The following is a 25,507-nucleotide window of genomic DNA, read 5'->3' as shown; positions in this document are numbered from 1 at the left end:
AGTCACGAGTTCTGCAACCTTTGGCTTGTAACAGTTTGTGTATTTTCAAAATGAAAATCAAGGAGATAATTGATAAGTAAATAATTTAAAAAAAAATTGCTACTAGGTTAGTTTTTATGGTATTGTTTTGGAAACTGCAATGGCCCTGGGGCATCTCTCTCGTTTCCAGTTTCCTTACGATTAGAAATAAAACTATTAGACAAATAGCATTTTAATGTTTGTTTGTTCTGTAACAGTAAGCCACCAGAACTAAAACAGGTATTAAAAACACACACATACTTCTAACAATCCCATTGAAGGAAGGTGAAGACAGGTGACCCCATCTAGGCCCAAAGTCACCCCCCCCCCAACCAGGCCTCAAAACTGTCCAAAATTCCTTTTGTCTTCTAAAAATCCAAAACAGCTTTTCTGTGGATTCTCACAAGATGCTGTGTCAAGGGCAAACCGTTACTTTTAAAGGCTAATGAATAGGCTCTGTCATTGCCAAGAATACTCAGGCCTGAGAACTGAATCTTATCTCACTCTAGTTGCAACACATCTGAACATGCTGAAAACCCCTTGGCTTCTCACCCCCCCCTTTCCTGGGAATAGTCCCAAGACAGGAGCTTTCTGTTCATGCTCAGAGGAACTCATGGGCAGGACTCTGGAAGGAGGAGAAAGGGGGAGGGAACTGGAAAGGGGTATATATGTTTGTGCACATGACTGTGAACTCGTGCATGCTTCTTGTGAACTATCACACTTGCTCCTTCTACCAGTTCATGGATGGTAGAAATAAAAGCTTTTTCTCCGAAACTATTCCTTGAGTGTCTGTTGACTCCCACTTCCCTTTCCCGGGCGCAATATTTTTCCCACCCGAGGGCAAAGCCTCATAAGGCTACACCATCAGTCACCACAACTGACTGATGTAGTCTCCAACTGAAAGGTTAACAACGAAAGTTGTATGTGCTTAAAGAAGCTTGTACCAATTCAAATATAGGCAATTTACACCCTTTTAAAGTAGAACACCAAGGGTCACATTCATATATCTAATCCATCATATCACTTTAAACAGTCATGTTTTCCCTCAAAAGAATACAGGGAACTATAGCTTGTACTGCGCGTTACTGGGAGACCCCCATTCCCCCACAAAGACCTACAATTTCCAGAATGGTTTAATAGTCAATCCCTTTTCACAAGGAACTCTGTGAACTGTAGTTCTTGTGATGCTGTATGATGCTGCTTTAAATGTATGGTGTGGTGGGAAACCCTCTCAGCAAAAAAGCACACATAATAAAGCAGCTGAGGACCTCCTAGAATGGATTGTGGCTATGGCAGTCGGGGAAGATGGGAGTTTCAACTCATTCTCCTGTCCATTAACCTAATTTAAATGATCATGCAATACCACCATGTGTCCTACCACAAGGCAAATAGCAGTTTCTGGAGAGGGGAAAGGAAAACAGGAATGTGAGTGGGTGAGCTAGTAAAACAGTGATGTAGGAATCCCTCTTTTCCGGCTAGTGTGTTGAAAGAAGGAAGTTTTTCTTACTAGCTTGCCAACAAGCTACTAAACAAATCTTCAGACTAGTAACTTTTGTGGGCCATAGCTGTCAAGTGTCCCTTATTTGAAGGGACAGTCCCTTACTCCAGCGCCATGTCCCTCTGCTGTCCCTTATTGATAGATGTCCCTTAAATGTCCTTTAAATTTCAAAGGAAGCAGCTCCTCTCCCTCCCTCCCTGCCGGCCAGGGAGGAGGGAGGCTCTAACTGTGTTGCTTGCCTATGTTGCTCACCCAATAAGAAGTCTAAGAACGACTGGGGGGTGGAGCTTACATGCCTTGCGTGTGGCTAGTTAATGCAAGCTGAGGGGGTTTTTGAATGCTGGATGCCATTTTGTTGCATGTGCTGCTGCAAACTTTGCAGTGCAAAGCCAGGCCGGGGAGCCATCTTAAGTTGAGGCTGCATAGGCCTTGTGGTGCATGTGATTCAGATTCTATTCAGTTGAACCTCTGGTTACAAAGTTGGTTGGACAGTGTTCTCGAAGCTACCAGCATGAGTTTGACCAGACTGCAGGAGGACAGGAAGACTGGAGTGCCTGGAACAGGCGAGGCTGCAGGTCCCTTATTTTGGCTGCTGGTCCCTTATTTTCAAATCTGTAAGTTGACAGGTATGTTGTGGGCTCATTTACAAGGCTGAGTTATATACAGTGGTACCTTGGGTTACATACGCTTCAGGTTACATTCACTTCAGGTTACAGACTCCGCTAACCCAGAAATAGTGCTTCAGGTTAAGAACTTTGCTTCAGGATGAGAACAGAAATTGTGCTCCAACGGCACGGCAGCAGCAGGAGGCCCCATTAGCTAAAGTGGTGCTTCAGGTTAAGAACAGTTTCAGGTTAAGTACGGACCTCCAGAACAAATTAAGTATTTAACCTGAGGTACCACTGTACATAAGTTTACCAAATTACTATTGAAAACAAACAATTACAGACACTTCTAGACACTTAAAACTACTTGCTAATAACAATTTTACCTCTTGATACAATACATTTTCCAGAATTTATTTACATTGAGCTAGATATTCACTAGAAATTCAAAAGCAAACAAAGTGCAAGTAGATAAATAGGTAACGCTCCGGTGGGAAGGTAAACGGTGTTTCCGTGTGCTGCTCTGGTTCGCCAGAAGCGGCTTAGTCATGCTGGCCACATGACCCGGAAGCTGTACGCCAGCTCCCTCAGCCGGTAAAGCGAGATGAGCGCCGCAACGTCAGAGTCATCCGCGACTGGACATAATGGTCAGGGGTCCCTTTACCCTTTAAATATTCACTGTCATACATGGCTGTTTTTCCAGTGGCCTACTGATATGTCTTTGGTTATGTTATATAGCAAGGTTAGATTTCATTGCTGCTCCAGTTATTTCTCTCCCTAAGGCTTCCAAGAATACAAATAAAACCACAAGGGCTGATCTTGTCAGATCTCATAAGCAAAACGAAAAAAAGGTTGGCCTGGTCAGTACCTGGGTAGAAGTCTTCTGAATTTTATTTAGAACAACGGAGGTTATTCAGTGTCCACAGACTGGATTATTTCACATCCAGCAGACTGGCTTCCCTTCCACCTAACTTCTGGATTTAGTTATTGGGGTGGGAGGTGGGGAGAAGCACTCTACATATATAATGAATAAATAATTCACCCCAAACTGAACTGCTTTTCCTGGTTACATACCTTTCAAAATCAATTTCTCATGAGCTTTATAAGATAATTACTTGGTGCAGTCCTCTATACCTTTTTGAACTGAACTCCCATCTTTCCTGACCAATGCTTGCAGAACAAGATGGGAGCTAGATTCCAACATTGTCTGAAGATCCATAAGTTCCCCATCCCTAGTATATATAAAGCCTGTCATTGAAGTCTAGATAATTATTATCTATTCCACTTTGGGTCTACATGAAACTCAGAAACTGACAAAACCTCAAGCTGAATTTGCACCATACTACCACATCAGTTCCTACCTCTTTCAGGAATGCACTCATATGAACAAATACAACTTGCATAATGGAATATCATGGACATGGTTTGCAAGAACTGTTGTGAACAGGACAGTATGTTTCCTAGAGGCTGAAAGGGGTCATACATCTTTCACTTACTACAATATAATCATAGGCTTTGGTGACATTTGCTCTACCACATCCCTCAAAGCAATTGGTTCAGCAATCGTTTTCCACAGCAACAAGAAAACATTGGCATTCAGTAATGAAAAAATGGCATATCCTGCTAAAAGGCAGACCTACTGGGCAAGATGCTTCATTTTCTTGGAGAAAGTGGCAACATCACTTTTATTGTGTAAAAATAATTGTGTAGAAAGCCCCTTACTCAAAATCAATACTCCCCCAATAGTCAGCCATCATGTATACAAATAGATGAATTTGGATTTGCCACCATATAAAATTCTCATTCACTGCATCAACACAGATCTACAGGCTGGCTCTGGGAGCTAGGATAAGGAGCAGAAATGGAAAATTGGAACTGGCACCACATCAGACACTCAAGTCATTTTCTGTACATAATATAATGCAAGAGATCTGAGCAAAAACCTTATATCCTTATAAAAGGTCAAGAACTGTAGTAATTCAATAATTTCTCCTTAACACTACCCTTTCTGGTAGCAGACAAGAGTATGAGACAATCCAGAAACCAGTACATGGAAGTATTCCCCTTTTTATCCTATTAAATGGTATATTAGACTGGATGCCATACTCCCAGATTAATTTCAATGGGTCTATCTAAAATGATAAGAAAATGCACACAAGTGAACATTTTCTTCACTGTGTTCCTTGCCATTGCCATTGGCTCTTGCTCACATGCTGGAACAGAAGGTACAGTGGGCAGTTTGCTAGCTCTCTTTCACTAGCAGCACTGGGAGTATGTAGTGCAGTTGAGGTACATTAGATTTGGATGCAGCAAATCTAGAATTACATTTATTCCAAGTTACACTGCTCGCAAATTGTCCTTGGACCTATCAGCTTCTCTCAGACTAACTGGCATAGAGGGTTGCTGAGAGTGTCCAAAGCACTGCTCTAAGTTCATTACAGGAAGGGAAGGATACATATATGATAGAAATCTACTGCTGCTTAGAAAGTTCAAGAACATAAGCTCATCTTGTCCCTGTAGAATTACACCAATCGAAGTCTCTCTGCAGCTCTCTCAATGCAAAGCTTATACTGATGCTAAATGACCTCTCTCTTAAATGAGATATTCTAAGCAGCTGCTATTCATTTCAGCCACTTGCAAATAGATTTCATCGGTAGAGTTGGAAAAGTTGAGTTTTTAGCAAATCAGGTTAGAAAGCCTGTAATTACTTAATGCTCACATTTTGTCATAACCAACGAAATGTTAAGACTCTTACCTAAAATGTACATAGGTTGCAAATATCTCAAAAGACCATTTAAGAGATTTAAAACCACTAAAGTCATGAACGGACATAAATGTGACTTGTGAACTTGAGAAAAATAATGATCTTTAATGAATGTGAAGCATGGCAAAGGCCAGTTATCAGTACAATATAAACGAAAAGTAATATTTTTTTAAATTTATTGAACTTTTAGACCAGGGGTGTCAAACTCAAATTCCTCAGGGGCCGCATCAGCAGTTTGGTCACCCTTAAAGGGCCGGTTGTATCTGTAGGACTATGTGTCCACTCTTTATTATCATAAATTATTGTCACTGCATTCAATTATTACTGTTTTTTGTAATAATGTAGATGGTCCACTTTACATTTATTTTAAGGGTGTTTGGCGTGTGTGCGCGCGCCTCTCTCTCTCTCCCATTCACCCCCCCCCCACCAGCCACCCCATATTCCCAAAGAACAACTTGATCATGGGCATCGTCGGTCCTGGAAAGGCTGGCTGTGCAAAGATGGAGAGGGAGGCAAAATGAAGAGGAAGGGAAGCCCCGGGCTGGTGAAATCCAGCGCGGAGGAGAAGAGGACGCCTCCCACAGGGAGAGTTTGCACGCCGGGAAGGATCGGGAAGCAATAGCAGGATGTGCGAGGAGAGAGGGGCTTTCAAAGCCAGCCACCCTGGGAGCGGACTCTCCTTTAAAAAAAAATAAAAAATGATGATGATGGATTCTTAACATCTGGTGGGAATTTTATTTTCTCTCTCTTCCTGCTTTCTCCTCATCCCGCCACCAAGCTTGCCGCCGCCACCACCATCAGCATCTCTTTGCATTTGATGTGCGATTCTGGGAGGGGGGAATGCAGAGGAGTTGGAGGCAAGGCGAATGGATATAATAACGCGGAGAGTTTGGCGAGGAGAAGACGCGGATGCTCCGGATTGCTGGCTTGCTCCTGGCTGAAATCAGAAATCCAATTGCGCACTGGGTTGTGATTGGAAATCTAATCAGATCCTGGGATCGGCGAGGGGGGAGAGCGTGAGAGCAGCGGAGGGGGTGCAGAGAGGGAGAGAAGAAAAGAAGAGCCCCAAAGTTGGCGTTTCTGAGAAAATAATGTCAGATGTTGCAAGGGGACGCGCCTCAGTGGAGGGCGGAGGGGGAGACACGGGAAGCATGGCCGTGGGAACCCCAGATGTAACGTGGACGCACATGGATCCGCTCGCAGAGAAGGAGCCGCTTGGCCGGAGCTGAGCAGACATAACAAAATCGTGTTATTAAACCAAACAGCGGCCATTTCAGACAGACGGGGCTGCCGCTGCTGCTGCTGGTGGCAGCGGCGGCAGCAAGGGAAACCTTCCACAGAAGCAAAAATCGCTTCTCTCCCACCAAGAGGGATTCCAAGGTGGCTGAGGATTGGAAGAAAAGGGGAGTTTGGGGGGCGGGCGGGGAGGATCCAGCATCCCCGGAGAAGATCCAAGGCTGGAATAAAAAAGTTTCTCCGAGGAGAAAGACTCCCCCTCCGCGGCGCGGAGAGACCTGACCTTCCGCCGGCTCTTTTTGAGCAGTGAGCGGGAGAGAGAAGCCAGCTGCCCGCCTCGCTCCGGCCCCCGACGACGAAGGCGCAAGTTGAGAGACGCGGGGACATTTGAAGCAGCAGCCACGTCCTTAAGAGCGACGGGGAGAGGCGAGTAGGGAGCCGCACCATGTAAACTTTCTTGTGTTAAAAAAAAAAAAAAGCGAGAATAAAAGGTGAATGCCGGCGGCGGCTACACGGGCCACATGACGAGGTCTGGCGGGCCGGATTCGGCCCGCGGGCCTTGTGTTTGACACCCGTGTTTTAGACTGTCCTTCATACATTTCAGATCCCAAGATGGTATGCAAATGATATTTAAAAAACAAAACAATGGATCCCCCCAATGAACAGAAACACAATTAAAAAATAAAGACCACTACCAGAGAAGTCAAGCTTTTATGAAAAATAATAATACAAGTTTGCAGCGGACAGTAATTACACTAAAGACCATGAACAAACAGATACTTCCAAATACCAGGTGAACAAGTAAGCTTTTACCTGGTGCTGCAAGCAATTTGGAATCAATTTGCTTATTAGGCTACACTTTATGAACATAGCATTGAACTTCTTAACAACATATCACCAGCACAATTTTGTGCACGTATACTTGGAAGGAAGCTTCATAAGAACTCCATGGGAGTTGAAGCCTGCCCTATGCACCTTTTTAGTAACCAGTATCCATAGTAACTATAGTGAAAATTGGTTATCCTAAAATCATATTGACTGTATTTATATCATACTCCTTCTCCGTATACACTTTTTCGAAAATACTAGCATAACTCAGATTTCTCTTTATCAGTGTCTGAAAGATTCATAATGCCTGATGCTCATTCATTTGAGCTTTGTGGACTTCATTAAATTGAAGGTTTCCATAAAGTGGAATATTCTGTTCAGTTGCTTACTACCAACATGTACAAAATTTAAGATTTTGTATATGCACTTTCAACCATTCATCAGATTATTTTCCATGATTCAACTCCTGCACCAAATGCCTGAATATCTTCTGTAACATTTGAACGTAATTTCCATCCATGGACCAGTAAAGACTATCATCTCTGCTTACTAAGCCCATTCAGACAAGTTGTGATTTAAAGCAAATATCACTAACAAGTCTCCCATTCCATCTGAACCAAATGCTTACCAGCTTTGGAGCAAACAAGGAAGTTAAACCAACTTCAAATTGTAATTTAATATCTTGTTTTGTTCTAAAATTAGTAACCATAGTTAACCAATTTGGATGAAATGGCAACCTATGGTTAATTAGAGACTTCTAGGTTTAATCATAGTTCATGGCAATCATGCAGAGTGCACAGGCAAAAGACCTGTGCATATTACTGATTTCAATGAGTATACAGTACTTTGAGTATGGCTAACAATGGATACAGCCTTTATTGTCTTGGATACAAGTTATTTGCTGCAGCACAAATTACCTGTGCAATAATATTATTTGAACATGTTGCATCAGAAACAAGTTAACTGAGAAAACACATCAGCACACTCTCCAACATTTCTCAGATGAAAATAGGGACATTTCTCTCTCTCCAACTGACCCTCCTCGACCTCCCATTTTTGGCGCCTCCCCCAGGAGGGCGAGTGCCGCCACCACTACACCAATGAGGCATACACACCCTCCGCCATCCTGAGAAAACCCCTTAATCCCAGTTTTATTTAATTGTATTCTTTGGTAGATTTACAAAAAGAAATACACACACCAATAAATAATTTTTTTAAAGGGGCAAGATTAGAAGTAGATACAAAAAGCATTAAAAAGATATTTAAAAAATCAAGACTCGCACTCTGCTCCCGCTTTCTTCCTGCCCAGGCCATACCTGCCCTCTGCCTGCCGCTCAGAGCCAGCACATCACATGTGGCTGGGCCTTCGCAGCGACAGCCTCTCCTCTTCTTCTCTTTGGAAGCTGCTACAAGCAGCCCAAGGGAGGAGGCCAGCAGCGGCAACAGGGATGCTCCTTTGCAGCCACAGCTGCTGCCACAGTCATCACTTGGGACAAGCGCCAGCTCATTCTCCTCCCCAAGCTTGGTGGCAGTGCTGGCCAGGGTGTGTGTGGGGAGGATAGGGACATTCCAGGATCAAATCTGAAGCAGAATGGCTTTCATAATTCCCAGAGTCTCTCTAGAAAATCGGGACATTGAGAGGTATGCATGAGATTTCCTTGAAGGTTTCCAATCTATCCTCTGAAAAAACAAGGGGGATATCAACAGGTAAGAAAACTAGCTTAGCAATTTTTTAAAAACTCCCTCCCCTGAACCGTTACATCTCTGCAACTAAATCAAGCAGTTGCAGATTATGAGCCTCTTCGGGGGAATGTTTTGCAAGGCTTGAAAAATAGGATATACTATTACAACCAATACAACTGACTGGAGATACACACTGGCTTTTATTCCGTCTTTTAATCAATTTAGTAACACATTTTAAGATGTCACTTCCCAATTATTTTCCAACTTACTAAAATTGCATGCCTCTTACCATTTTTACTGTGTTGTCACTTTCTTTCAAAAACTGTTTAAAATTAAAACTGAAATCAAAACATCCTTTAAAAAACACAATCTTAACAAATGCATTTAAGGTTATGAGTGATGCTGAAAGTATTTCATAGTTTATTTCAAATTTAAAAGTAACATTACTTTGGGAACACTTTTGCATTCCTAGCACAATTCTCCTTCTACTGGCCTACTTCTCTAATCTCTGTTATGCTGTTACTATTACTTCAGCTCTTCCAGATATTGCACTCTAGCTCTTTACTTCTATGGCATGTCTGTATAATGCATTTGTTTTTCATTTGTGCAGTGTGCATGTATCTTCCCCTCAAGCTTGCATTTCTGTTGCAGGGACAGCATAAGAAAGCACAATGGGTTGGAGCCAGAGAATTATAGCCACTAGCATTGTTCCACAAATGCTTCTGTGAGTGCTAGCGGATGAGCTTCTTCATTGCCACAAAATAGATACTATGGTTTCCCTTCAGATGATATAGATCTTTCACCTTTTAATATACAGATTCTATCCCTGTTTCCACACAGGTAGGAAAACATCTTTTGATTAGTTTCATTGTTTTCTACAAAACTATAGCACAAGGTCAAACAAATGAGTGGAAGTCACCTCATGTATACATGACGGCCCCTTTGTATCTCATGCTGAATAAAAAAGGCAATACTTTTCCTAGTTGTGACTGCCAAATCTCGGTATTTTGTTGAATTTATCTCTCAGTTTGTCCACAGAACTGTAAATTAGGTTAAGGGCTGTTTGCATAAATTTAACATCAACCAGCAGCAGGACTAACCCCCAGCAGCAATTTTATATCTCGTAGTAGCTTTTTGCTCTGTTTCTTTTTATTGTTTGGAGACCTGCCCCAAACTGGAATACACTGACCAGTAACTTGCAGGATTATCACTGAAACTCTGAAATGTGATTTGAGAAGACAGATCAATTGTGCAGAAAGTACCATCCTTTGTTTCTTTTCATACCCCACTGGATTATTTTAAAAATCCAGACAGAATATCTAAGATTCGATTTACAAACTGCCACATTTATATTGCTTAATAGTTTTATTAATATCATTATTAAGAGAAGCAATATTTAGGCATGAGAATTCTTCTAACATGCCACTGCTATTTCTGGTGGAAGTCACTGGAGAATCAAATCAATACATGTCACTGAGCAGCAATTCAGCAAATCTGGAGCACTCATAGAAGATACAGGAAAGTTAAGACACTCAAAAAAATCCTTATTTCACACTTTTTTTGTTTCAAAGCATATACAATATGCAAGATGTCAGTTTGTTTAAATAAGCAATGACAAAAGCAGACGATTGAAACTAGGTTCTTCTGGATATCTATAATTAAATTCAGAGTCTCTCATACCTAGGTAAGGCGCATTTGCACAGGCAATTTACCCCTGGTTCACTGCCGAATGCATTCTTCCAGCTGTACACTTCACACTTGAGCAGAAGTAGTTACCCCTTAGTTCACTGTTATTCCCCCTTGTAGACTTGGAAAGGAAAGAGTGGCCAGGATCCAAGGAGCTGTTTAGGCTCACCAGCATCCAAAGTGCCCCCGAAGCTCATAGGCCTTTCCCCACTATTATATTACACATTACTTTGGACTCTTCCTTCAGTTCCAAAAGCAGTTTAACATGTGAAATGTGAGGGGGGTATTTAGGGAGACCCCATTCAGATATCATCCTTGGGTTCGCTGGGTTTATTGTCACAGTTCTTTGTATCCTGTCCATGATGAGCAGTTTGAGAGTAGTGCATTGTTAATTTTGTCCAAATACTTAAGTAGTGTGCACTTCTGAAAGGCAGATACCTTATCCTTCCATACTTATTGTGGTTATCTATGAAACACCACCATTTTACCCCCTGTCAGCCTGAGCACAAAAGCACAGGGCCTTCAGCCATTATCTATGGCCTTTTACATGCATGAGGAAATTACAGAGGAAACAGAACTAGGAACAGAAAAATGGAGGGCTTACCTACGTATTCTTTAGACTGCGCTTGTAGTATCACATAATACAAAGTTTTTATTTCTTTTACCTATATTATACAGAACTGAACTTCAATATTGCAAAGACTTGCATGGCTACATAAAATTAATCCTGGGCAATCTCAATGAAATGTTTTAATTGGGCCTATGCAGATTTTTTCTGTGTATTTTGTCTCTCATGTATTTGTTCACCTTTTGGGGTGGGAGGTGGGGAGTCTGTAATATGTGACTGAATGATATGTCGCAAACACCATTAATGATAAGCAGGTAGGATTATTTGTTGAGGGTGTGGGATGGGTAATTTTAAAGCAACGTAAGTGGTTGGGTTAGGATCTTGTTTGTTTCTGATACAGAGAAATAATCAGACACAAACTTTAAATCAAAAAAACATCAAATGGAAATATTATGCAAATACTATCCTGGATGATTACGCTGTCATATGTCTGGATTTTTCCAGACATTAACGAGGTTTCAAAGGTGGAATTGACCTCCATGGGGAATTTCTGAAAGGTGGTGCTTTGTCCTGGATCTTAGGCAAGTCAATCTAAAAATCACAATTTTTTGGTGTCTTAAAAAAGTGTCCTGATTTTTACTTTTTTAAATACAGCAAACCTAGCAGTCAGAAGTCATGTTAACCAAATGCTACCTCAATGTTGGAGGCAATGTTCCTCTGAATACCAGTTGCTGGGAATCCGATGTGGGAAGAGTGCAATTCTGCCCATGTCCTGCTTCTGGGCTTCCCAAAGGCATCTGGTTGGCCACCCTGAGAACAGGATGCTGGACCATATAGGCCTTTGTTTGAACTGATCCTGCAGGGTTATGGTATTCTTATCACTCCATATATACCAGAATTTAAAATTACAGTAGTCTATTATCTACTGTAACTAAGCCTAAATAAGTACAGCTGAATAAACCCATTCTTTCCCTCTTGACCCTGCTTCTACTAATTCTAACCTCTCTGGGCAGGGACCTGTCCTCTTGTGCTCTATGAGATGCCATGCACAGTAATGGCTCTCTTTATATTAGAATGGGTGGGCACTCGTGGAAATAGGATACGAGCTTTTGGTGGAAAGCTTCCACCAAACTAAGGATGCCATGTTAACTGTATGTGCAAATTGTTATCCGGTCATTATTCTACCAAAACTATGTTACACTTTTTAACTTCTTCATCCACTTTTAAGTACTTGCGGCTATCAACATGAAAAATGGGAATTCAGAAGGTCAAACACAGGATTTATATATAAGTTCCTGGTAATATGGTAGACACTGTGGTTTAAAACATTGACTCCTTGCTAGAAAATTAATGGGGACTTTAGTAAGCGGCAGCGATTCTCCCCCAAAGGGACAGGGATAGTGAACACATTAAAAGTGAATATAAACCCTAGAGTATTATATAGTCAGAACTCTTTTCCTATTCCAATTAATTTATTCTACTTCACTGAAATTAATTCCTCATTTAAATCAGTTCTTCAGGGTTGGGAAATGGGGGAAAAGCTTTGTGGAAGAGCCAGGGTCAGAGTGGCAAGGGGGAGCATTTACTGGAAGCTCAAGCTTCAACACACAATCCTCTGGGGGTGCCTAACAGAGTGCACATCCCATCAGAAGGCCTAAACTAATGTTTCTGAACACATTCTGCCTGGATAAGTGACTGAAGACATGACTTCTGAATCTTCCATATTAGGTGCATTTATATTTAATACTCTGAAGCCACTGAAAACCTAGTTAGTATAATATACATTAAACTAGATATATCAAGAGCAATGGTTCTCAACCATGAGACAAAATTCCCTACTGAGACACAATTAGCAAGGGGAGACAAGTTCATTCTTGACCCTTACCTCCTTGCATCTTAACTGGGTCAAAATACCATTGTAGCTCCTCCAATTAGTGTAATACAAGAGGACTATGTGCTCCCCACAATCTACATGCAAACCAATACAATGCTGTTTCCCACAAGAATTTCTTATGGTCCTCCTGTCCCTTCCACCTGCCATTAAAACACACCACAGGTGCCCTAAAGTCATGCTTTTCCTTTGATGTGCACTTAACATTACAATTCAAACTGTCTGTTCTCCAAAAAACCCAATTCTGATCACACTTGCTTCAATCCATTAGATTGGACAGCACTCTACTGTTGCCTGTGGCGAAGTGAATACGTTCCTAATTCCCAAAGCAAGTCTTTGGCAAGAGTTAACTGTGTGAGATAGCAGATTCAAACAGGGACTAACCAACAAAGAGGTGCTACAAACATCCATCCCTTTTTAATTCTGCCAATAAACCTCAAGAGTGAATTTGGGATTCCCTACACACTGACCATTATATGAAATCCAAGGGAACTGCTTCCAAGACGCTTGCAATATAATCCCATTATTCTGTTTCTTTTTAAAGATTCTGAAGCAGTTTTTGGGAAACTAACCATAGGAATTACTACTATATTTGCATTAGACAAATATAGGAAATGATAGAAGAGGGGAAAAGCTAACACAATTATAAAATGGATATCCAATTTATTACAAATGTTTCCCAAATTCTTTTTGTCGTTGTTGTTTCAATGTGGAAATGAGGGCCAACAACACATGACGCTAAATGCATCATTGGCAATCACATCAGCTTTGTTTTAAGAGCAAGAGTGAGAGGCCCGGAGGAGGCATATAGGGAGGACAGATATAACCTTTTCCTCCCCAGCCATGATCCCAATAAATGCCCTTGCAACTCTCATACACTGGAATTAAGGATAGGAATAAAGCTCCCATTAGCACCACAGGGAGCCTTTTCCTATTCCTAATTGTGGAGCTCAGGGGGAAATTTTCTTCAGGAACTTGGCTGACGAGAGAAAGGATAAGTCTCTCCTCCCAGCATGCTGCATTCCTAATGTGAGGGTCTCCATCCTTACAATGACCATTAGGATCTACACAGCATGCACAACAACAAGCAATAACATTCCCATTTAATAATAGGGACACTAGCATTACTTTTCCCAGAATGAAGTGGTGTGTACAAATTTCCCACTGTGTTAACACGCAGAACCATTCATGAGCATGTCCAATCTAAATGGAAAAACAATTCATGGTGAACTAAAAGAATGCTGCAGCAACAGCAAATGATGCATGCACTGTTTCCTAAATCAAATTACATAAATTCTCCATATAAAAAAATCACAAAGAGGAACATGGACAGAGCCAACACATAGAATTACAAATCTATCCAGTTGTCCTAAACCTGAGCTTACAAAAAAAAAAAAAAAAGACATTCAAGTAAACTTATTTACAATCAAGTTTCTGCCTTTAAAAATGGTATAGAGGCACTCTCGCTGGCACACAAAACTATAAAAAGATGACAAATCTCTGGGAAGATTTTTATACAGTTAAGTTTGTCCAGAATTCCATGCTGTTATTTTCAAGAATTAACCGATGCTTTGGGCATGTTTGGGACCCTGTGTACAGTTCTAGTCAATTACTTTCAAGACACATATTGTAGAGCTCAACAAAAAAGGATGTATAAAGGGGAATGGAGCACCTTACCTGTGAAGCAAAGCTTTTTACAAAAAGGCTTTTTATTAAGGAAAAACACTTTCCGTTTACTGAACATCAGGGCAGGGGAACCTGTGGCCCTCAAGTCATTTGAATCCCACAAGCCCCAGACAGATGGTCAATGATCAATCATTTATGGCAGCTGGAGCTGAATAACATTTGGAGGGCCACAGGTTCCCCATCTCTTCTGTACACCAACAATGTTGCTGCCTGTCCATTTGAAGAGGCTTGTAGTTCTTTGACTGCTCTCTCACCTTTGTGTCCCCAAATTCAGTCTGGATCCAAGGTGTGTCACTTCTCCCCTTGCAGCACTGCAAAAATACAGCCCTTGCTCTCTCCCTTCAGCAAAATATCTGGTTTATGTCTTGGCCGCCACTCAGCTATACTACTACAATCTTCTCCTCTTTGGTCTTAAAGTCTCATACCTTCGTCCCCTATCTAGCACTCTGATGCCAAAATCATACGTTGTATGAATAATATCAAAAAATAAGGGATGGAATATGATAGAGGTTTATAAAATGATAGAGATTTATAAAATGTTATGTGGTGTAATTCTACTGGAACTCAGGGCTGCCCAATGATAGATGGACAGCAGATTCAGAAGTACTTCCTCACACAGCATGTGATTTAAAGAAACCAGTGCCACATATTGTGTGGATTGACACTGGCTTAGATGGCTTTAAAAAGATGGATAAATTCAGGTAGTATAGGTCTATCAAGAGTTACTAATTATGACTATAAGGACTCTGCAGGTTCAGAGGGAGTTTGCCACTGAATACCAGTCATTGGGGGGAAGAGCAGATGATTACTGCTTTCATGTTCCACACCTGAGCTTCTGGTTGGCAAGTGAGTGAAGAAAGGGGGTAGACTAGGCAGAGCTTTAGACTGATACAACAGGGATGATCTTTATGTTCGGGAAACAGCATGCAGGACAGCAGCATGCTGCTTTAAGTATGAATCCACTGTAATAAATTGAAGGTCAATTCAACAGGCTAGAAGAGAACGTGTTCCGCATTTGTCACAATGCTGAGCTTCTTCCCCATGGGGCACTACTTGGTCAGTCTCTGCAGATGGTTGCTTAAAGCCTTCCTTTCTAACCTTTGAACCAAGGATCACTATACACAGAAGCTTATTAAGAAGCAAAATCCCTTAGAAGCTGCTTCTTTAAGCCTGGAGGGTCTCACACAACCCAGACAGCATCGCTCTGTTCATGCTCTGAGACAGGTAGCTATAAGGAATAGAAAAAAGAGGGGGGAGGGGTAACAACATGTGGGTGGGTAGGTGCATGATAATGGAAGTTTAACTGGGGAACAACTCTCCCATCATCTCAAATTGTTCCTTTCCTATTTCCATTTCCCCAGTTCCAAATCCTGTAAGAATGGATTTTTTTCTGTCTTGACTGAGGCTTCTCTGTATAGTATGTTTAACCCTGAGTATCAAGACTAAATAACATTATGCATGATGACATCAACTGACCTTAATCAGTGTAGTGTCAATAATGTCCACATTTCCCAATGGAAACTAAAAACTGAGCTGGTTGAAATATAGCAAACTTGTAACTAAACTGTATTGGCCTGAACCAAAACTGGAACAACTTCAGTAAGAACTAAACTGGAAAAGAATCAAAAACACCAACAGTTTGCTCCCTGTTGTCATAATAAAATATGCACATACAGAAAGAAACAATGTTGAAGTAGTGAGGTTTGAATAGCATACGGGTGCTCTTTCCCACTAGCATGGAAAATAGAAACGTTATGAAGGGAAGAATCGAGACAAAAAAGCAAACAACTTAAGGCGTTTGCACATAAACTGGTTTGACTCATGGATCACAGCTCAAATCTGAGAAACAAGCATGCTAGCAGGAACAAATCTACAACCTGTGGTTCATGCTGCAAGACACGCTCATTTTATTATAGTGAGCCAATTCACCGTTTAAGGGGTTTTTTTATGCAGAGTTGGTTTTATGGGTAAAGCAGCTGTGAAAATGGGGAGGGGTGCTTCTAAGGGCCGTTGCAAAATAGGGGAGAATGTTTTTCTTTCACAGTTACATAGAAGAGAGGTATTGTTGCCATTTTAAGCAAATAAACCTGCTTGCATTAAGACATGACTAGTAAGAGATATTTTAGAACAAAAATACTTCCAATTTTTTCCCATCAACCACCCCAGGAACAGCTAGTAAAATTTCTAGCTTTTTTACAGAGTAGAATCGGGAATTTCTGTGTGTTACCAGAATCTTTTGCAGCAGAGGAATTTAGACAAGTAATTTTAAATTCCAACTTTTCATTCTGTTATCACAGTATAGGAGAACTGCTTCTTTGTGCAGTGAGCAAGACAATATTTACACACAATACTGAAGAGTAGCATCGAGCTGCTCATGCCCACATTGTAAATGTGGGACTTTGGGTACAGCAAAATTTAAATTGAATGTACATTCCAGCCAGTGTAGACTTTACAACAGTATTAGAAACTCAGATATATAATTTAATCACGAAATAGCACCTTAAACCTAGGTTACAGATACCACAATGGAATGTCTAGGTGCCACTTTTTTTGCAATGGTGTCGCTGCTGGTGCTGCTGCTCTTATTTATTTCAATACCGCTTTATATTTCAAACAACTAGTCTCAAAGCAGTATGCAACACATTAAAACATCAAATAAAACAGTCAGAATAAAACAAATCCAGGCTTCAGTGAAAATATTTCAGATCTTTCTCTATGTGACATTTTGCTTTCCCCAGTTGCCAACCTGGCATCCAGAGCTCTCCACGTGGTCACATTGGACCTGCACCAGTTGCAAAATGCGCCTGGTGCCTGGCTAATTTCTAACACTGCTTTACAGGTGAAATACCAACATAGGAAATGGAAACACATATTTAGACATGAGTTGCAGATACACTTAAAATGTTCCCTAGAACTTTAGCAGATAGGAAAATGGTAAGCTTGACATATTAACCTTAGTACTGTAAACAGACTCACAACGTGTCATATAAGTTACTTTAATGTCGTTACTTGTTTTGAAGTACTTTTTAATTTTACATAAGCTTACTTTTCCAGTACAGCGGTATCTCGGGTTAAGGACTTAATTCGTTCTGGAGCTCCATTCTTATCCTGAAACTGTTCTTAACCTGAAGCACCACTTTAGGTAATGGGCCCTCCTGCAGCTGCCGCACCACCGCTGCGCAATTTCTGTTCTCATCCTGAAGCAAAGTTCTTAACCTAAGGTAATTTTTCTGGGTAAGCGGAGTCTGTAACCTGAAGCGTCTGTAACCTGAAGCATCTGTAACCCGAAGTACCACTGTACTTTGCTGGTTCCATTCTTCATTCACTGATATCTATTATTTAATCAAAGAATCATAGAATTGTAGAGTTGGAGGGGACTCCGGGGGTCATCTAGTCCAATCCCCAGCAATGCAGGAATCCTGCTCTCAACGGTCCCTGGGTGGACTTGAACCACCACTTTCTAGTTAACAGAAAGATGCACTGACCCAATGGAGGTACATGACCATGGATACGATACATTCTATCTGCACTTTTACAACAAAAATCTAATCTTGTTTACTTGTATTGCAACAAGGCTTACCTTGAAGTATGCATACTTAGGATTTCAGCCGTATTATTTACAGGAACTTGTGCACAGATTATCCAATTTAAGCAAACGGTTTCCTTATTAGCATCACAGTCATTTCCAAAGAAAGGTATCCCTCATCTTGGCTACCTTGACTGAGTATATTCCAATTCAAAGCCATGATTTTAGTTTCCAGCTTCAGGTATAGTGGCAAGAAATAGTTTAAAAGTTATAAGCCAGCAGTCCTGGTGCACACCATTGAGCCCCCCATATACAGAGCCCTGCTTATGAAGTTGCCTTGTTAACGAGTCATTGATTCTGTATCAGAACATTTACCAACTCAAAAGAGCCTGCACACAGAGGGCTGTGTAGGTAATTTGGCAACTTATTCATGTTCATAAATAATGCTCTAACCTACTGTTTTATTATCTTACATGGCTAGTATCAAGCGAAGATAGGCAAAAGTGTTATAGCATATTGCGTATTTTAAATTTATTTAATTTTGGCTTTGTAAGACACTTTGGGACTCCATACACTAAAATATAGGTTTGATTACAAAGAAGGCTAATAACAAGTTAAAGGGCTTGCAGTCATTAAAAAAATCAACACCAGTGAAGCAGATTGTCCCCAGTGTTTGGTCATGTAAACCCTCAAGTAGCCAGTACTATTGTTATAACAAGAGTAGTAACTATTTATGATTAAACAGCAGCAACTGAACTACACTGAAAAGGCATCTGTTGTGCTGGTCATAGATATAAACACCTCCGTAGTCTGGCTTCTGAAATCAAGAAAAGCCCTCCATCTTTGGGTTGTGCTCTATGAACTAACCAATGCAATACACTCCACATTCTGCTAGCTATGTTATAAGGCTGCTCAGAGGCATGTTTCATACTTTGAACACTATTTACAAGTGGCTACAAGGCGGCTATAAGAAGGCTATAAGACATGGGTGGCGCTGTGGTCTAAACCACAGAGCCTAGGGCTTGCCGATTGGAAGCTCAGCGGTTCGAATCCCTGCAATGGGGTGAGCTCCTGTTGCTCACTCCCAGCTCCTGCCCACCTAGCAGTTCGAAAGCACGTCAAAGTGCAAGTAGATAAATAGGTACCGCTCCGGCGGGAAGGTGAACAGTGTTTGCATGCACCACTCTGGTTCGCCAGAAGCAGCTTAGTCATGCTGGCCACATGACCCAGAAGCTGTCTGCGGACAAATGCCGGCTCCCTCGACCTATAGAGTGAGATGAGGACCGCAACCCCAGCGTCGTCCACGACTGGACCCAACAGTCAGGGGTCCCTTTACCTTTACCTATAAGAAAGCTAAGAGAAACTGTCTGCTACAATATAGTCAGAGCTAGTACACCTATATACTAGAACCTAGCACATATGGATGGTATAGAAGTCAACCCATGTTATACACATATATGAGTTCCCAAAACTTAAGTCAATTCAGAAGAGAGCCTCTTAGCCTGCTAACTAGAAACAGACTGTATGACACGAGTTCTGAAACCACTAGCTGCTGGTATTGTCTCACACATAAACTTTAAGCTTCACTGTATTCTCTGAGGAAAACATTCAGAGCCAAACTACACACAATCTTTTTAAATCCGCAATCATTCTAAAAGAAGAAGCAGGAATTCAAAACTACGTGCAAATAATAAGTCCTAACTCACAGCAACAGTGCAAATTCTAAGTTCTCTGGGCAGGGACCACATCATGTGTTCTGTACTGTGCCCTAGCTAAATACCTGTAACTGTTTAGCAACAGAAGCAGGAAATATATTCAAGTCATTCCCCCTCCCCCCCCCCATTTTCCTGACAACCATTTTCTAGAAGCTATATTTTAAGAAGTAGAAAAGCATTTTCTTTCAAGACAGCAGAAGAACAGGCATCTCCAAAACAGGTCAAATTCCAGACATCATACTTGCATGCCAGGATGGTCTCTTATCAAAACAAGTACTGGGTCTCTCATTATATGATCCAACTTCATTTTGTCACAAAACAAGACAAAGTCACATAGATGTTCAGGGGGAAGAGGTTGCTGGACTCTCCATTTATTCTTTATTTCAGCTTTATAGTGCCATTGTCAAAGCTCAATATGGTTTACATAAAAACATTAATAAAAATGTCATTAAAACCAAAATTACAACAAAGCCAGGACGTCACAGTTTTAGAGAATTCAGTTTTCAGAGGATTAAACCTGGTTCAAACACACATATTTCAGCTAATTAAGTCTTGATATTCATGAGCCTTCTGTCTGACCATCCCATCCTCACACGACCCCTTCTCTTCTTGAGCATGCTACCATTGACTCAAGTATCTTTGATTAACTATAGTTTCCTACAGCATCTATGTAAACTATATATACCAGGATCAAAACAAGACAAGATCTTAAATCAAATTCAAACCACAGTTTATGATCCTGGTTTATTCAAATCCTGGCAACCATAATTCCCAATTGAATCCATATGGGAAATGATAGCTAACTAAGACTTCCTGGGCTAATCACAGCACACCAAGAAGGAAGGAGAAAAGGGACAGCAGGCACAAGGCTTGCCCATATCTTAGATTATTAAGACGAGATATATACATACAAAGCTGGCCTTTGTGTTCTTCTTGACAAGACTAGTATTCATTTGACTAGCAGTCATATAACCTAGTCCAGCCTCTTACATTGGACCAAATTTGGCAGCTTGCAATTGCTGACACACTCCTCTGAAATTACTTTAGAAGAAATGGAAGATTTTATTTTATTTTATTTTATTTCAGCAATGTCTTGTCGATTCTACCACCTCATTAAAATTAACCCATCTTTTGGGACACACCCGTTTAAAATTACTATCAAAGCAGTTGAAAGAGAAATACTAAATTTAGAAAAATGTCCATAGCCATTATTACAATAGTAGCTTTAGTCATCAAAGTGAACCTTTTCTCCTTCAGCATAGCTATATATTTTCTTTTTCACAAAATGAATGTTCCTTATATAGTCATAGTAGAACTACATACAGGATATGAAATTATATGCATAAGTGACTCTTTAAAACAAATCAAAACATTCATATGGCACCCTTGCAATCACTTTTCTCTAGAGCCAGAAAGAATAAAAAGTTATCTACCACAAGAAAAACTTGTAAAAGCTGAAAAATAGTATTTTCCAACATAGAAATTCACCATCTGATGTCTTCAATACACTTACTTCCTGAAACAAAGTCAGCATAGGAAAAACAAATATTTCCCAAAATGAATTACTGGACAGAAAGCCAAATCCATTGTTTGCAATCTAAAGACTACCAAAACATATGCAGTCTTGTTGACCGGCATATAAACCTTCACTTTCATCAGGTTTATAGTGCCACAGGCTCACACTGTACAACAGGCATGGGAAACCTGTGTGTGGCCCTCTAGACATTATTGGTCTCCAACTCCCAGAAACTGAGGGATGACAGCAACTGTAGTCCAGCAACATCTGAAAGATCACAGACTGCCCACTCCTGCTGTAGAACTTCGCTTGTGTATTTACATTGTATATTAACAGCACTGTAATATAAATGCTCTGAATACTATTTAAGAGAGGTTTTCGATCAATTTTATTCCTGAACTGATGAAGTAAATAAATTGCAGTTTACAAGTATCTTGAAACATGATTCCCAGCACCCAAATCTTCATACAAACCTAAACACAACTTCTTGGGAGTAAGCCCCATTAAACAAAATTTTGGAGTCAACATGAATAGAATTTGACTTTCACCTTCTGTAATCCTGGATCCATTTAAGCATATATATTCTATTTAGGTCAACTGACATTAAGAATGCAAAATTGGAACCTGGATTGAAGCCATGTGTAATGTTTACATACAGCCTACAAATACTCATACAGAAAGATAAATGCATTCAAAGTAAATAGCCACATCATACTCTTCCAGCAAAACATATACAGTAACTATTTAAAAGAAATTGTTTCTAAACTAAATGTTTCAGGTCAAATTTTTAACCTCCAATCATGCTTGTGGTTCAGAACATCATTAGTGTATAAAAAGCTCAGAAAGATGTTTCTCTCTTCCCTCCCACCTCTATTTTGATATCACTGCTCTCAATAGAACCATATCCCTAGGGTTAAAATTGTACAGCGGTGGAAAAATACTATAATAAAAAGCAACATTGCTTTATAGATTTATCAAAGAAAAAAACAGTACATATAATTGCATATACAGCAATATCCAAAAGAATCAAGCATCTAACGATCCCCCCTGCCAAATTCTAGACTACGATCCTTACCCAACAAAGAGGACATAACACTCAAGTATTTTCAGATTTATTAGTTTAAAATATTGCATAGGACCAGGCAAACTGTACAAGAGGAATACAGATCCTTTGCTGCAAGCTGTAATGAATGGAGCGACAAATGTATTTAGATCAAATAGCACCATCTAGCAGTTCCCTAAACTTCACTTCAAAGGGTACTTATTACTTGGTGACAGTTGAGTGTAGCTAGTTTGTCTTCTATAACTAAACAGTTATTCACGTAGTGTCCTATCTTGGAGCATGCCTTTGTTAAGAGTAGAAAAAAGTATCAAACATTACAGCATCTCAGATGCATACAAACTTTCCAAGAACCATCAACACAGCTAAGGTCTACATCAGGGCCCTATTTTACATTTGTTCCCACACAACCTACTCGGCAATATAGTTTACAAACTTGAAGAAATACAATAATCACAACTAAAAAATCCAGCTACTGTAAGTAACTTTGGCCAAGAAATGTATTGTTGTATAATGTACATAAACGGGTGAGAGAGTTTCTAAATGCTTTGTTTTAACTGGTTCTCTGGTTTAAGTTTATGTAACTCATCCATTTGTTTAACATTTTAGTCACACTATTAGTTTTTGTGTCCCTTTCTCCACACAGACTTAGACATGCCAAAATCAAATATCTGACAAATGATTTAAGTCTCTGTGGCCTGCTTCTTTGTCTCTGGAATCAGGAAGTAACTCTCTTCTTCAAAAGGTTGCAGCAAGGAAAACCTAGGTGAAGGTTCAGCACAAACTGCCTTGAGGGAAACTTCCCAATCATGTTTAGCACATTCATTCTCATTCTGAGTGAAGCTTCAAAGTTATGTACAACGACATTTTTTAAAGACAATGTATACCAAAACCTTTTCTGGCTGGGGGTCCCTGATCTCAGAAACCTCACCCTAAGCCTGTGAAGGTGACGAGTGCAATGACCAAGCCTCTGTACAGGAGGAGTACTCCTGAGAATGATACTATTTGCCGTATTAGGTACTATATTTTGCTATCTGCAACAGGACCGAGCTTCATGACCAGCTCCCCTCTGTGTTCTACTACATCCAGTGAGGAAAATGAAAACTGTAATTATAACTAACTTCCAATGAGCAAAATGAAAACTTTAAATCACAAGCAAACTGACATAATAACCCCTATAAATTATGGTTTACTTTGAATTTGTTAAGACTACTTTTCAATGTACTCTCTTTGACCAATTCTTTGGTAAAAATAATCACACAACAAGATGAAGAGAATGAGATGTCTTACTACAAGAGAACACAAAAATGTGTGTAGCATTGTTTACAATTTTGCAGATCAGGTGAACACTGTTTACAACAAGACTTTGTGTACTTTTTTAAGTTTTGGTGTCTTCATAACAGGTGACTCAAGGTACTGCAATGGAAGTAATAACTCTCCTGTAAGGGGGTGGGGTGGGGTGGGGGGTGTCTTTCCTTCATTAACACTGTAACAGACTTAAAACACAGCAACACCCATTTACTTTTGCCCTCAGCACCACTCCCCAACAAGGACTACGTCCCAATTCTTGGGGAAACCCAGGTCCAAGTTTTTCCTCTCCTCATTACAGAATGTTCAGTTTTACTGACAAACAACCCGAATTCACCTTTCAGCCTCAGAACACTTCCTACCCCAGCCCTTTCTACACACATTTTTCTTTTTTAGAAAACAAAAACCCTGCAAACTATTGCAGTCGTTTTCTCATTTAAAAGCATATAGTACCCTTTTACCCCCCAAACCTAGGCCAGAATGCACCAGCTGAAACAGTTCCTGGCTGTATGAAATAATGAGGGGGGAAGAGGGGGGAAGAAAGATACTAGGTCTCGATTTAAATAATAACAATAATAATAATAAAGAGAGGGGAGAGCGTTGAGTGTTGTGGAGTTAGCAGGCAACGCAACGAGGCTTCTGTTTCTGCCTCCCCAGCGGAAGCTTTACACCAGCACACAACCCCAGACTCTTTTGTTACCAAAGTTACTCCAACACCATCTTCGTCCCCATCCCCCCCACAGCCCGACCCGGGCAGAGCGAGAGGAAAGGAAAACACAAACACGGGGAAACGCTCCCCAGCCTAAATACTAATCCCTACCCTAAGCCTCCCGAGGCTTGAGGCACTACACCGCCGACTTGAGCCACTTTCTCCTCTCGCACAGCCCGAGAGCTACAACCTTCCGCCGCCCGCCTGCCCGCCCGCCAGTCCTCCCGTCCGGGGCGTGCGAGGGGCTGGGGCACGTCCCGCCTCGCCTCGTCCTGCCCGCTCCCCGGCGGCCCGAGCGGAGGGGAAGCGCCCCGCGCCCCGGCCCCACCCCCCTCGCAAGAGGCTCCGCTACCCCCTGCCGCTGCCTGAACCGGGAGGGTCTCGCGCACTTCACTTTTTTACCACACACGCGGCCGCGCGCGCGCGCAGCCGCCGCGCACACACACACACAAACGCACACTCACCCTCCTGCCTACACCCCTACTTGTGGCATCACCCCCCCTCCCGCCTCCTGTTTTTTTTTTCCCGCGCCGGGGTTGAGCTCCCCCGCGAGCTCCTGCGAGGCCCCCCCTCTGCCACAAGCGGGAAAGTTACTTTGCGCGGGGCGTCCGCGCGCCCACCTCCCCCGCCCCGGCGGGCTGTGCGGTCCGGCGGGCTGTACTCACTTCTCCCTGGCCTGGCTGTCGGACGGGACGCTGCTGTTGCTCTTGCCTTTGCCGTACATGCCTGCAGAGAGCTCCGACTGTCACGCACCTGTCAACCCATCACAGCCTCCCCAGGAACAGCCCAGTCACCATGGAGACGCCGCCACACACACACGCCATTGGCCCGCCGCGAGCTCGGACACACCTCCCGCGCCGTGATTGACAGGCAGAGACCAGGACAGGCTGCTCTCTCCTCCCTCTCCGCTGGCTCCCTCCCCCCACCAGCCTCCGGCTCCTCCTCCCCCTCCCGCTCTCCCTTCCCCGGCGCAAGGGGGAATTAGAAACGGTTCTAGAAGGATTTTAAACAACTGGCTGTTCCGTGCGCTTGCCTCGCCGCCCTCCGCCGCTGCCAGAGACGGAGACTGCTGAGGAGAGACGGAAACTGCGGACTGGACTCAGCAGACGGCACAATGCAGAGGAGGGAGGCTCAGGCTTTCTTCAGCCCACGCCGCGCGGGCGGCTTTGCCCCCTTCGCCGTCCGTCCTGCAACCCGCTTAACTGGCGGG

At 41.8% G+C, this 25,507-nt stretch overlaps 1 protein-coding gene across 10 annotated transcripts in view; it reads right to left on the bottom strand.

Annotated features, from left to right (window-relative positions):
* Nucleotides 1–25,154, bottom strand: part of SSBP2 (single stranded DNA binding protein 2) — a 116,370-nt gene extending 91,216 nt beyond the window's left edge. The window contains exon 1 of one of the 10 annotated variants that reach the window (XR_014503085.1): nucleotides 24,963–25,145. Coding sequence is in view for 6 of the 10 variants with exons in the window: in XM_083404236.1 (XP_083260362.1) it covers nucleotides 24,963–25,021 (59 nt within the window). In the remaining 4 variants the exon portion in view is untranslated. Of the gene's footprint in view, nucleotides 1–24,408; nucleotides 24,486–24,962 lie in introns of those variants that run through there. The other 9 variants (XR_014503086.1, XM_083404236.1, XM_083404245.1 and 6 more) reach the window with 9 other exon arrangements.
* Between the last annotated feature and the right edge of the window lie 353 nt (nucleotides 25,155–25,507).

Source organism: Podarcis tiliguerta (genome assembly GCF_965153285.1).
Source record: "Podarcis tiliguerta genome assembly, chromosome: 11".
NCBI lineage: Eukaryota > Metazoa > Chordata > Lepidosauria > Squamata > Lacertidae > Podarcis > Podarcis tiliguerta.
This window is presented reverse-complemented; position numbering and strand designations above follow the sequence as displayed.